The 14640-nt window shown below is 33.0% G+C and overlaps 2 protein-coding genes across 5 annotated transcripts; one reads left to right on the forward strand and one right to left on the reverse strand.

Moving 5' to 3' along the window:
* Window positions 1-215: 215 nt before the first annotated feature.
* On the forward strand, window positions 216-2744 carry LOC146533191 (uncharacterized). The gene is made up of 5 exons (XM_085195595.1): window positions 216-388; window positions 469-744; window positions 1029-1602; window positions 1833-1980; window positions 2249-2744. The coding sequence occupies exons 1-5, from the start codon at window positions 384-386 to the stop codon at window positions 2362-2364; spliced, it is 1119 nt and encodes a 372-aa protein (XP_085051721.1). The 5' UTR covers window positions 216-383; the 3' UTR covers window positions 2365-2744.
* On the reverse strand, window positions 2221-14394 carry Bap111 (Brahma associated protein 111kD). Of its 4 annotated transcripts, none has more exons than XM_085195591.1 (15): window positions 14256-14394; window positions 13900-13979; window positions 13463-13507; window positions 12976-13217; window positions 12448-12651; window positions 10739-10820; window positions 10007-10111; window positions 9390-9523; window positions 8568-8708; window positions 8223-8333; window positions 7568-7754; window positions 7095-7199; window positions 6365-6445; window positions 6018-6158; window positions 2221-3448 (listed from the first exon to the last, which is right to left on the reverse strand). In XM_085195591.1, exons 2-15 carry the CDS (start codon window positions 13964-13966, stop codon window positions 3414-3416), a joined length of 1680 nt encoding a protein of 559 aa, XP_085051717.1. In that variant the 5' UTR covers window positions 13967-13979; window positions 14256-14394; the 3' UTR covers window positions 2221-3413. The 4 variants fall into 4 exon arrangements, with proteins under 4 accessions (XP_085051717.1, XP_085051716.1, XP_085051718.1 ...); XM_085195590.1 differs by having other exon boundaries at window positions 10733-10820; XM_085195592.1 differs by lacking the exon at window positions 10739-10820 and adding an exon at window positions 11988-12063.
* Window positions 14395-14640: the final 246 nt, after the last annotated feature.

A 14640-nucleotide genomic window follows, 5' to 3' on the forward strand; every position in this document is an offset into this window, starting at 1 on the left:
AATAATTAAATATAGAATTAAGATAATTCAGGGGTGTTTTAACGTTTTTCTCTAAGTGTGTACTGTGTATATTTTCGAGCTGATTACATAAATTTCATTAAATTAAACATAATTAATTTACTGACCTTTATCTTCGTACCATAAAGTAATGTATTTTATTACTTAATATTTATTATGTCTAGATTCGTTTCTTTAGTCTTTGGTCGTAACAAAGCTTTTTTGACAGTTTTGCTTTGTTTTGTGAAATAGAATGGTGTAATTTATTATTGTCGTATATTTAAAAGCACTTTTTAGTAAAGTACTTGATTTTGATTACAACTTTTAAAACTGTAATAGTTGCATTTCCTATGGATGTTTATAGAAATAAATAAATACTTTTCGATATGTGGTAACTAATATAGTAAATGATCATAATATTTTCAATGCTTATTAGAATTTACGCATAAACATGTTATGTTCTGCTTTTAGTTCTGAAATGCCAAAAGAATTTCAGAAAACATCAGAAGTGTTACCTTTTACGAAATATGGAATATCCACAGTGGAGGAATTTAAAAAGGTGGAGACAGACATTCAGCATTTAGAATGGTTGAAAAAGATAGGATTAACTAATGACGAGATAAAACTATATCAAGAAAATGAGGCTGGCCTCTTAGATCAACGCAAAAAGATTGAATCAAATGTATTAAAATCTAAATTGGAAGCACTGTACAATAAGATAAATGATTTTCAGAATGCTTCAGGAAGGTATGTTTACTTTTTAATCAAATTCTTATAAATATAATATAGTTTATATTATTTCTATATTTGAAGTAAAATTGTAGTCATGAGGCTGTAGACCACTACACCAAGCAACACATTATCTGACTATAAACATGGTGATTGTGGATTTGATTTCCATTGGGGGGAATAAATTATTTTCATTGCCTCATTCTAGTAACAAGACAACACCTCTTCAGTTTCTTCTGCATAAGCATGAAGTAAAAAATCTATGTACAATTTCACAATAATTCCTATTTATTTTTATACAGTTCTCACGAAAGTAAAAGTGGCCCAGGCACATCAAGTGCATCATCAGAAGAAAACATAATTAACAGAATACACAAACATCCATTAAAATTTTATCCAGAAGGTCATCCTATAAATGAGTTGAAGGACATAGAGGATGATTTATTTGGGCACTTAAAAAACGATAATCTGTTACCAATCACTAAGAGGAGAAAGATTTTACGTAGACTTGAAAGAAAAAAAGAAAAAATCATAGCTCAACAGAAGGATCCAGGTATTGAACCTGTTGCTGGTCCGTCACAATTGAGAGAAGGAAGTTTATGGGATGTTAAAGATAAATCACAAGTGAAGCCAAAAATAACTACAGATATAATTGGTCCCAAGAATAGAACTATGTATACAGTTAAAGATAGTAAAATTGTAAGGCTAGAGGCAAAGGGCCAAGAGAATGAAGATAATGGAGAATATCGAGCTGTGGACATAGTAGTTCCTATAAATCCTGCTGAGGAACAACTACTTGAAGGTACAAAGATGTGCCTAGATGACATTAAGAAAATTGACAGGTTTAAGGATTATGAACCAGGAATACCATCAAAAGTAAATATTTTAAATGTGCTCTTTATAAACTTAAGAAACATATTTATCATTTTACTCTAATAGGATTCTTACAAGAATATTTACAAAGTAAAATTGTGTTTTTTGCCCTGTACCATTTTTAGTTGTTTATTAAGAATTTAGTCATGTCAAAGACTAGGTTTGTATTCTAGAGCCACACTTATTATATTTTCCACAATCTTTATAATAATTACTATAATAAAAAATTGTAGGTGCTATACCTCAAGAACATAGCCCCATCAGTTCCACAAGAGCAACTTTCCTTGCTGTTTAATCAATTCCACTTGGAAAATGGAGGTCCAGTTGACCTTAGAGTGATGACTGGAAGGTTGCGAGGACAAGCTTTTGTTACATTTCAAAGTAAGTTATCTCATATATTTTTTTATTTCAGTTTCAGCAGGGTGGCTGGTACTAACACTTAGGTTTCAGCTTTCTGTCCAATTTGTGAGATGTGTATTTGTAGATGGGCTGTGTTGGCTTTGCACCATAGTCCCTATCTCTACCAGTTTGGATTTGTATTTAAAACTATTTTGGCTAAAAAAAAGTTTATACAAGAATAAGAAATATTTTTTTATATTAATTTAAAATAAAACAAATGTCTAATAATACATGTTTATTTTATTTACAGCTGAAGACCTGGCCATACAAGCATTGGATGAAGTCAATGGAACAATAATGGGTGGTCGTCCCATTATAGCACAATTTGGGAGAAATACCAATCGAATACAAGAGGAGAACAGATAAACTATGTTTATATGAATTTTATTTAAGTTTACACTAAGTAACTAAATATTTATTAATATATATTTAAATCTAACTTGTAAATAATATGAACTATGAACTTATCATATTACAGTACTTTAAAAAAACATTTTAACTATCATAATTTAAGTGCTTAATTTAATATATATATATAGAAAAAAGTTTATGATCAATGTCTAAGTGTATCAAACATAAGTTTTAATATATGTTAGCTCAATGACAAGCTTTTTGTAGTTTTCTTATAAGAATATGGAAATAAATAAAACTACCCTTACATCCTATTCCCACTTAACACTAGTTAAGTTAAAGTCTACATACAAACTTAGCATATTACAATCTTAAATATATATTTTTTAATTACTACCTTCTGATTTCCTCTCACTGTTATTTTAATTTTAATCACTCACATTATAATGTCCATTTAATCACACAAACACATATAGAACACAATTGCATAAAAATAAAAGACTGAAAAATATTTTTTTAAGCATATATAAAACTGAAGGTAGCAGGACTCAAAATAGCTTCTCTTGTTTACCGTCCAACCACTCTTGAGCATTAAGCCATATTTTCATATCAAGCTAAGTTGAAATTAATTTCCGCATCTAGTGGGGATTATTATTCACAAATTCCGAAACGTACGAATCTGGAAATTTCAAATTAGTTGCTTCCTCACAGGCCGCAAACTCGCGATTTTTAGAAACTTTAAAATCAAATTTAAACCAGATTAATCATATAGTATACATTGTATTCGAAACGTCGAGTTTATAAAAATATATAAAACTAAATATACATAATTAATCCGGTTTATGACTTTAATTTTAAGGAACAGTTTTAAATTTATTATATAGATTACTTGGACTGTTTTCAAGAGGAGTGGGTTCGTGTGCCATAACTTATCCATTTGACGACGCCGACGACACTGCGGACAAACGCTATTGTTCTATATGTGTTTTATGTTGAAAGTCCTTTTACTGTGGTTCTTTTGGGGAGGACTTTCTGCGCCGTTTAACGACGCGCTTCGGTGACAATCATTCGGCCTCCTTTTTGGCTGGTGGCTCCTCAGCTGAGAAAATAATAATAACATATTTTTTTTTGTGTATCCTATATCTTATAAAACAAAGTCGCTTTTCGTGTCTGTCTGAACTTTCTAACTCTTCTTCTTCTAAACCACCCAACGGATTTTTATGCGGTTTTCACCATTAGGTCGAGTATTTCTCAGGGAAGGTTTATATATAGTTTGTGTTTTGTACATTCTTATGTAAATTAACATAAATACGATAAATGTGTATAAAGTCCTACCCGTTGAGACACTTTCGCGCATGCGCTGCTTTAATGGTAAGTACTACATGAAAATAATGTACTGGAGTATTATTCCTCTTAAAAAGATCTACAAAAAAGTCCGCGACAGCATATTTTTATCTTTTAAGGATAACGTGTAGTGATCATATTTCTGTCTAAAAATAGTAATTTCAATATATTTTTTATTATGAGGGATATTTTTCCATAATGGTATTAATCCTTATCCTTTAAAATACTTTATTAATTTTCTACGTTAAACGAAGATAAAATTTGCTTTTTACACTATTTCGAAATTGCGAATAATATTAGAGAAAAACGCATTTAATTATTGACACATCACGCCGTTCACACATCAACTGTATCGAGTCAAGTTTCACTTATCCCTTACTCTCAGCATATAAATAAGTATATTAGTTACGTTGGCCATTTTATGTAGATCAAAACTGTCTTTTACTGTTTTTTCATTTTAATAAGTACTTTAGAAGTTGTTACAATATCAAAACATCCTTGCTCCGAAACGCGCCTCGCGACGTTTTGCTTATACAAGCGCGTCATGAGCAGTCATCGGTGGTTCAGTGGTAGAATACTCGCCTGCCACGAGGGGAGCCCGGGTTCGATTCCCGGCCAATGTATTCTATTTAATTTTCCTCACAGGCAGCCACGTAGTGCTTGCTTTTCATCAGGGACAGCATACCCTCTTCAGCATTAACCACAAGCTCGAAAAAAAAAACGCGCCCGCTATAGAGGTATAGCAACGAAGATTTAGATACGTTTGCACGTATTGGATAATTGGAGTTGAATGTATTATTTCAGCGCGATACATTTGGTTTCATATTTTTTATAGTAGTTTAATAAGTACTTGAAAAGATTAGTAGCAAAGATTTAAAATTACGGTACCTACTAAAAAATCCTTGCTGTGTAAAACAATTGGAAAATTCTTATTGAAACTACGAAAATGCGGGTTGCATTAGGGTTTAATTAATTTTCACACTATCTTAAGTGATTTGCAAACATATATTATATGAATAATCCAGTAGTAAAAGCGGGCGAAGCCGCAAGGGGGTCGCTAGTTATCTATATATATAAAAGGACTTGTCCTCACTGACTGAGGTAAGACGCACGTACAGCCGTAACCGCTGGTGGTAGAAACGTGATATTTGGACAGATGTTTACTTTCGTAATCTGGACATCCACTAAGAAGGGATTTTGAAAAATTTTAACCCTAAAGGGGTGAAATGAGGGTTGAAAGTTTGTATGGAAAAAAAATTAAATCTGCACTGATTTTTATAAAATTGTAAATTCAGACTCTTAAAAATATTTAATTGAACACGTGTTTCACGGTTTTTTAGAATTTACCCCCTAAGGGTGCCAATAAGGGGTTGAAAGTTTGTATGGAAAAATCTTTAAGTCACCATCGATTTTTATAAAATTTGAAATTTAGACTCTTATAATATTACGTTGAATACATGTTTCGTGGTTCATTTTAATTCATCCCCTAGGGGTGCAAATAAGGGGTTGAAAGTTAGTATGGAAAAATCTTTAAATCGCCACCGATTTTTTTTTAATTCTAAATTTAGACTCTTAAAAATATTTAATTGAACACATGTTTCTTGGTTTATTTTAATTCATCCCCTAGGGGCCCAAATAAGGGGTTGAAAGTTTGTATGGAAAAATCTTTAAATCGCCACCGATTATTATAAAATTTCAAACTTAGACTCTTAAAAATATATCACTGAACACATGTTTCGTGGTTTATATTAATTCATCCCCTACGGTTGTAAATCAGGGGTTGAAAGTTTGTATGGAAAAATCCTTAACCGCCACCGATTTTTATAAAATTTGAAACTTAGACTCTTAAAAATATTTCATTGAATACAAATTTCGTGGTTCATTTTAATTCATCCCCTAGGGGTGCAAATAAGGGATTGAAAGTTAGTATGGAAAAGTCTTTAAACTGCTACCGATTTTTTTAAATTTTAAATTTAGACTCTTAAAAATATTTAATTGAACACATGTTTCTTGGTTTATTTTAATTCATCCCCTAGGGGCGCAAATAAGGGGTTGAAAGTTTGTATGAAAATATCTTTAAATCGCCACCGATTTTCATAAAATTTGAAATTGATACTCTTAATAATATTTCATTGAACTGCGAAAGCGAAGCTGCGCGCGTCCGCTAGTAATATATAATAGGGTAGGCAGAGTTGCATGATGAATGCGCAGGCAGTTTCTCAACCTTTCTATGTCACATTCCCGTTGACCTAATCAAGATATTGGTACGGAACCCTCGGGCGAGAGCGACATGCGCTTGACTGGTTTATTTCAATATAACTCACGCTTGACATCATGATGGTGTGCCGGCGGCGTGTGGTGCGGGGCGTGCGCGTAGTGCTCCGGGTAGTAGTGGGGGTAGGGAGGAAACCCGCCCGCGTAACCTCCGTAGTAGCGGCTGCCGTAGCCTGGTGCGTTGTAGCCGCCTAATGGGTATAAAATTTAGTTTTAAGATTTTTATTCCACACTTATAAAAGAAAAACTTTTTTTTAGAAAACAAAACAAAACTGAACAAAGAGAATTGAATTTCCTCGTTCTGGTAGATGATAGATGAAAGCAGTGTTTTGTCGCTAGGTTATCCCTGACTGACCCACTATATGTGGGATAAAGCGTAAAGTAAAACATTGCTTACCCGGTGGTGGTGGAGGTCCACCATGCGGCGGTGCTGGATGAGCTGGAGGAGCATTTGGATTTGGTGGCATCATCATCGTCACTGAAATAAAAATAGCACCATGTTTTTAATTTATATCTGTTTTTGCTGATACTAGAGAACCAATGGACTTGTATAAAACGCATTGCCTCAGCAATGTGTGTGTATGTCATTTTACACAAAAAAGTATATTGTTTGACGTAAGACAGTAGTGTGCCAATTTTTATTTGTCATTTTAAGTATTGCTTAATTATTTTAAAAAATAATGGATTTCTTGCTTCTTGAAAATGGATAATAACCTATGTACGAGGATGCCATATTTTTGCTCATAATATAGAGTAAAATACGCAAAGTATGAAACTATAAAGTCGGTCCTTTACTATAAATATGTAACACAGACTCTAGGTCGCACCCATTAGACAGACTACCAACACGTCTCTCGCCAGTGACTCTTGTAATAATGACGTGATATGTACGACATTGTTTTTGTATGTTTGTACAGTACGGTCGGCAAGTCATGGCCGCCCAGAAGTAAGGCTTTCGAAACTTTAGTGCATTATACATTCCAGATGAAAATGATCTAAAATAAATTAAAATCAATTATGTGCAGCCATCTACATCTAACTTCAGGGCTGTTACGTCTCATCAAACATACTATATTATTGAATGAGTGACCATATGAAGCATGAGTGTATAAACATATACACAGTACCTGGTGGAGCAGGTGAATTAATCTGTGGTTGTGGTGGCACAGGGGCTGCGGGCAATTCTCTATTTTCTGGTTTCACTTCGGGTGGCTTGTCATCTTTGCATTCTCCTACGAAATAGTAAAACATTTTAATTTTTATAGTTAGGTTTTCTGTGTTTTAATTAATTAATTTATTATTATATTTATTTCTTAAAAGGAAATTGTGTAGATAAAAACTTAAGTTCAGTCCTCCAAGTGTCTGGAGTATGTCAGCCAGCTGAACTTCACTTATACAATGGCACAAAAATGAGTGACAATAATTTTAACTTTAAAATTTTGTCTAAAACATGAGAAGAACCTGCGCAACCTTTTAGCATTTAACGTACAATATTAACGTCATGCAATTATAGCTCATAAAAAAGCGTTGTCCAATAAATGGCCTATATACCAATAGTTCCTGAGGTTAGTGATTTCATTCAAAAAAGTATAGAGTTTACCTTCATTCTCCTGATTTCCACTGGTTTCAGGGACACATTCTTTAGCTTCTACAGCAGTAGGTTTGTTAAGTTCAGTAGTGTTGTTAGTATCAGGCTTAACTTCAGTCGTGGATACTTTGTCCACTTGAGTGGGAGCATTGGGTCCGGACTCAGTTTTAATTGGATTGTTTTGATCTTGTTCCATTGGCTGTAAATTTTGTGAAAAAATTGAGATTATTATTAAAAAATATATATGCTTTTTTAATAAATAAGTGCTTAAAAGCATTTTTACGTTTTTTCGGCAGAAGGGATATAGTGTTAAAACTATTCTCTACTTTCTGTCTAACCATTGAGACTGTGTGAATCAAACCCACCATCGTCGCATTTGCAGTCAGACTAGTCACTTTTAAATAATCCTCTATTAGATAATAATAAAAATAAGAAGCCAACTTGGCACAGCGTCTGTTTGTAAATGCGGAATTAATTAGGGGAATGTATATATTCATTTCCCGAGCCACCGCCACTCAATACGCAATTTCCCGCAACATTACGCAACATTACATCCCCAGTGGGGACACTGGGGATGTAATGTTTTAACACTAGGTTCCCCGTTTACTTTTTTTAACTAGAGAAACCCCGTGAATAAAAAAAATCATATGATAACATAATTCAATACCTCATTTGGTCTATCCCTATGTGGCTGCGGAGCCACACCTCGTCTCAGCTGCTCTAAGGCACGCTCCACCATACGAGAAAACGTGTCTTCGTCTACCGCTGGTTTGCAGTGCTGAAATTAATAACAAATATTATATTTTTTTAGAATCTAAACGTAGCGGGATTTGATCCCGCGCCTCTTGTTCATCGTCTAAGCTACGTCGAAATTTTTTTACGCTTCCTACAACTAATTTATGTTGTTAGCATCTGTGTAGGTAGATTTATTTTTTACTACATAATACTAACTCTACGGGGTTATTCTTGGTTGCAACACGCACACAGGCACGCACCCACGAATAATTTTTACCTTCTTTAATTCTTCCTGGAAAGCCTCACTGCTTTCTATAAACTTGCGTTTCTTTGCTTCGAACTTCTCTTCGATTTGCTGCAACTCATCTTCTAACTTCTTTTGGTGCATTGTAAGTGATTGAACTTGCTTCTTCAAGATCTAAATAGAGAAAATATATAATATATATGTATTTTTACAAATTATATTTGTTTCACGAACAACAATCCATACCGCCTTCGTTAGCATTATCTTGACAGTGGGTTTTTTGTAGTGCGTTAACGTGGCCACGGTCGGATTGGAGAGAATATTTAGGGAGGATCTCGATCCATATTCTTGTATGAGAAATATTCTTATATGCTTGATGGACCTGAACTTGACCTGAATGGTAGTGAATGTTCTCATTGTTTCTCATATATGAATATTTTTAACATACTAAGTTCGGACTGAGAACGAACCGTGACTGGCCCTATAGTGTGACTCCTCTCTTAAGAGCAAAGTAAGTGTACAGAAAAGTTAAATGTAAGCCTTTGCATACTTATTTTATTTCTTTCTTTTCTGTGCTATTTGTATTTTGTTTTTATTATTTGTGTGCAATAAAGTATAAACTAACTAACTATAGTTTCCTTCTGAGCATTATAAATATATATATAAAAAAAACATTTGTGAGATATTGTGCAATGTTTTATTTAATTTACAATATAAAAATGGAGGCGAAGTCTAATCAGCAAAGTGATTTTGTACTACTCTTATACATTTTTTTTACATTACTGATTCATTAAAATATATTGAAATTATCAATAAATACCTAAAAGAAAACAACCACTAACATTTAAATCTTACCTGCATCCTAGCAGTAGTAACAACGGACCGGACATCAGGCACTACTGTGTCCGAGAATATTTCATTGATAAGCCGATGGTTGCGAAGGTAACGCGCGTAGGCCACGTGCTTCACTGATAGACCCTCGTCTTGATCTAGAATGAGAAATAAAGTTAAATAGTTAAGTAATGTCCTATTTTAGGAAACGTATAAAAAATTTAACGTAACGGGATTTGAATGCACTACACTACACGTGCCTATTGGAAAAAGGTCAAAATTATTTTAAAAAAGAATTTTTCTTTTCTAATTGTGATTGACAATGATTTTTTAATTAACTTTTTAGACATAAAATTACAGAATAAAAAAATAACGAATCAATTCTCATTTTTGTTTCGAAACCTATTAATTCGTGGTTGGAAGTCCGCAGCAACGCAATTTTCAATTTTCATTTTATTTGTTTGATCTATTCTTTAATTGTTTTGTCGAGCTTTGGTAATATAGTTAAAACGTCAGTTCTAAACTTTCCTCCATTTAAGTAATTGTTTTGTATTTCCAATCATTTTCAGATTTTTTTACAATATTTCTATAACCAAAACTGGCCAGTGAGATTAGATAATTATTATATATAAAACACTAACCTTCTTCATCTTCAGCAGGCTGTATATCAATTCTTCTGTCTTGCTGTTGTTGCTCCTTTTGAGAACTTCCTTTCTTACTAGAGCTTTCTTCTTCCAAGTTACCAACTGACATAAAGAAATAAATGTCTTGGACATGTTCGATAATGGTTTCATGCAATATTTTATTACTCAATATTAAATTTTAAAATATTAAATTTTTATTCCTAATGTAAAATCGATATTTCGAATCAGAAAATTGATAACAATTGGAATATAATTAATGTCAGACAAATTATATGTTTACTATTAAAGTGATCTAATTTTAAGAACTCATCTTAAAGTTTAAGTACTAAGTTATTATTCATTATCTAAAGTAACGAAACGATTTAAATAATTTAATATTTTGATTTCCTCAATCTGGTAATGGGGCAAAGCGCGGCGTTGAGCCATGCCACTTAATGTCTCGACGTAATGCCTTTAGAATTCGGCGGAGAGTGAGGAACGAAAGTGTCTTTAAAAGAGCGGAGTGTCTTAACACTAGTTCCCTGGTTCCCTCTGCTATGTGCCGGATACAACGTGAAGCTAAAAAATAATAATATTGTTAATATTCAAAATAGCCGCATTTTGAGTGGTAGAACCTAAGGCCGCGCTTTGCTTGGAATTAACAATCTTAACATCACTTTAACACCAAACATAAGAATATTGCCAACAAAAAATAAAAAATGCATGCAAATATAATATCCATACCCTTACCGACTGCCTTGTTCTTGGCCGCGACGTACGCCAGATACGCGGGCGAGTTGTGATAGGTTTTCAAGCTTTTCTCATATTCCGACTACAACCCGTGCACGTGTTTACATTGTATCGAATGATTGATTGTGCGTGCATGTGGACGAAAATTAGCCATTTAGATGTGCTTGTTAGTCACATTGTGTATGTGGGTTTTTTTTGGGACAGAAATTGGGGATTTCTATGTAACATGTATGTATAAAACTAGGGCTGCCATAAACTAAACTACAGATGTAGGACATTTTTTTCCCGGATAGTTCATGAAAATTGTATATTATAATTGTACAATAAAATATAAAAGATTATTTTAGTACATATTGTTTTGCATGATATAAACAATTTAATGTTTTTTTATTACCACCTTTTATATTTATATTTTCTAAAAAAAACTCATCCCGGACTGCTCCTGGACGCCCCCTTAACTAAAATAAGTCCGGGGAATCTCGGAAGGATGGGAGCCCTATGTATAACATGCATGTTTCTTATTATTTTTTTGTTTTATTTTTGTATGCACCCATGATAATTTGATATGGAAATTTTGATAATGATAAGTGGCCATAAATAATAAAATAAATATAAATGTAGGTTAAACAACATACTATATATTAAAACAATAAGGGGGGAGGACAACCAATTCTATATTTTTTTTTTATAAATAATATATCCTAAGAGTCTTCATTTTAAATATTTTTACATATTTCTTAATTTCATTTATACATCATGTTTTTAATGAATGATTATAATGACAATGATTTTGGTTTTAACGATAATTCACCAATATTAGTGTGCTCTATGTTGTGCAACTTGTTTTACAGTGTTTGTAAAAATTCCTAGCATTCACTACCGGGCGCGTGAAACATTGTCTTGTGATGATTACCAACATTAATGAAAAAAAAAATCATTACCTGTTTCATTAAAATATATCGGCGAGACATTTCTATTTCACTTACAGATAAATTATAAATTTTATGAGATTTCAAAGGGAATAATACTATTATGTATGTTTTAGAAATATGTTTTTTGTTTTTATATCTTTAATCCAACAAATTAACTATACAACTAATATAACCTTATTTTCAAAGATTATATTTAAATAACTTTTTTTCTTTGTTTTTTTTAATTCTCGCCGATATGAAATAATCAACAGTCCGACACCTAAGCCCACATTAAGACAAGCGTTACACAAAATGTATTTGAACCCGGCATCGTGTACCTCGACTCTTGTGGGCCAGCCATTGTAAATAGGCAGGGGAAGATTGATACGCTTTCAACATTTCTGTGTACTGCGCCTATATAATTTTTTACTATTATTTTTTTATAAGTTAATTTGTTAACTAACATCTTTCTTATTGTACAATCAACTAATATATTTGTTTGTTTAGAAGGGCGCGCAAAAGAGACATTTCTTTTCATAAAATAAAAGAGTATAAAAAAATGGCTCCAAATGTCATCTATAATATGTAATATGTCTTTTAATTTACAAAAACAATTAATACAACCTAACTAAGAAAAACTTAAATAGAAAGGTTTTTCAAATAAATTTAAGTGGTACTGAAACCTCTTTTAAAGGTACAAAATATGCAACCTAAATCAAAATCTCAGTCTAAGAGTGAACATATATTTTTTAGAGAACATCAATTTATAAAAGACAATATAATGAGAATAATACATACCTTCTCAGCCTCATATTCATCAACAAATGCATATTTTTCAGTTTGTGGCAAGTCTCTCCACATGCCACCTATGATACGTCCAATTTCCCATAGTTTTAGATCAGGGTTTGCTGCCTTCACACTGTCCCATACTCTCCGAGAGTACCGCATGTATGGCATGAGGGGCTTTTCTGGGGGCTTAGGTGGTTTTGGGAGCCCTGCACCCTATATATGAATTAAAAAATACAATGATTTACTTATATTATTATTATTGCGGCTCTTGTGGTGCAGTATAGTGTCTGATTATTGAGTGTAATGATTTTATGCCTGGTTGGAGGTATAAACTACTTAATATTTTCATTTCCTTGCTCTGGTAAGGAGGCAAAACAGTGTTGAGTCCACTCGAAAACACATAATTTCTGAAGAACTCGGCGGAGTGTAGGGAACAAAAGTGTCTTAACACTATATATTATAGGTTTCTAAGTTCCTTCTATGGGTGGAATACAGTGTGAAACTAAAAAGGCAATACAATGTTGTAAGACAACTCACACCACCAGATCCTTTCCCAATCTTCTGTGGTTGGAAGCCCGGATGCGAGTGTATAGTAGAAACAAAGGGGCTTGTCTTATCATCTTTGGACTGCGCACCCTGCGTCGACCCGCCCGATCTCCTCGCACTTTCTGCAGCGAAACGCCCCTGATGTTGCCACCCGTACCCCGGCGGGCCCATGCTTGACCCGCCCTGGTATTGCGGGTGGTACTGGTATTGGTTATGCGGTGCATTCATACCGCCTTCAAGCCAAGCGCGCGGCAATACAATGAAAGAAAAAACAAAAAGCGTAACGGATGGGAACGGGAACGGATCGCGCAAATTATATTAAAGAAAAATAAAAACAACAATTAGTAGGCCAGCGAGTTTAGTAAGCAACTAACAAACATGTGATTGCGAGATATATTCTCTTAGAAAAAAAATAAACCCCAAAAACCTATTTATAATTTTGAAAATTGAATATAGTAAACAACATATTTATTATTACCTTTCATCATACCGAAACTCATTGGGGGCCCCGCAATCATGTAGTCTGTTTCAACATAACAAAACATGAAACAAATCCAACATAAGAATGTAAGTCTAATGCATAAAGAATAAAAGAGAAAATAAAGTACTGTTGCAGATGCATATTTGTTTGGAACGAAAGCGGAGAGAATGCGCCATGCTTGTCTGTACGACAGCGGTTAGATACCAGCATTACCAAGTACTTCAACCAAGCTTGCTGCAGGTTTTGTACTTTAAATATTAAGTATGTTAGTATCTAACATTCTAAACATTAATCATAACTCATAAATAAATAAATCAACTTGCAATACAGGCAATCCTAGTGCCTTTAAATCTAATTAATCTAGTTCTAGGACAGTATTTATGGTATACAATCTAGTGATTAACAATATTATTGTGAGATATGGGAATACAAACGCGGATTGTTCTGAGGGCTTGGCATCGACATTGATGTGTTTTGTTTATAGTTGTTTGGTGTAGCCATACCACGCTGAAAACTGAAACAATTTTGGTAAATCAAAATTGTTATTTCATTACAGAAGGGTTTAATATCTAGGTTAGGAGTCATAATTTTCAAGATGTTAATTATAATGTTAACGGTGAGTTCAATATGCAAAATGATTAATATAGTATTAGAGATTATAATTATTGTTAAAAGTTTACGTGGTAAGCCGGCTAGCAGCATGAATAGTTCTATTGAAAACAATATGCTGAGATGTAGCAAAAATATTTGTAAGAACATATCATATATAATAGTCTATTTTATAGATTACCTAAAATTAAACTATCTCTTGAGTGCTTTTTTAAATTTGACTATAAGAACTATTTATCAATTATCGACGAAATAAAGTCACAAATCACATACACTCACAGCGTCACTTGCAAGACGCCATGTTTTCCGACATTTTGTTGTTACAGATATAAAAATATAATTGACATTGACATTTTACATGGATCTCTGTTATCTGTATAATTGTTATTTAAATTAGCCACTATCGAAACACCACATAAATTTATATATAACTATATATTTATGAATAACTTGCTTTTTATTTATTGAATTATTAGTAGTATATGTTACAAAATAAAATATTAAAAATACGATCTTCTTTATGATTAAAAAATATTTTCGTTCATTTTAAGACAGATGGCGGTAGT

Source organism: Heliconius melpomene, chromosome 13 (assembly GCF_056956725.1).
Source record: "Heliconius melpomene rosina isolate 202511_hmr_F chromosome 13, ASM5695672v1, whole genome shotgun sequence".
Taxonomy (NCBI): Eukaryota; Metazoa; Arthropoda; class Insecta; order Lepidoptera; family Nymphalidae; genus Heliconius; species Heliconius melpomene.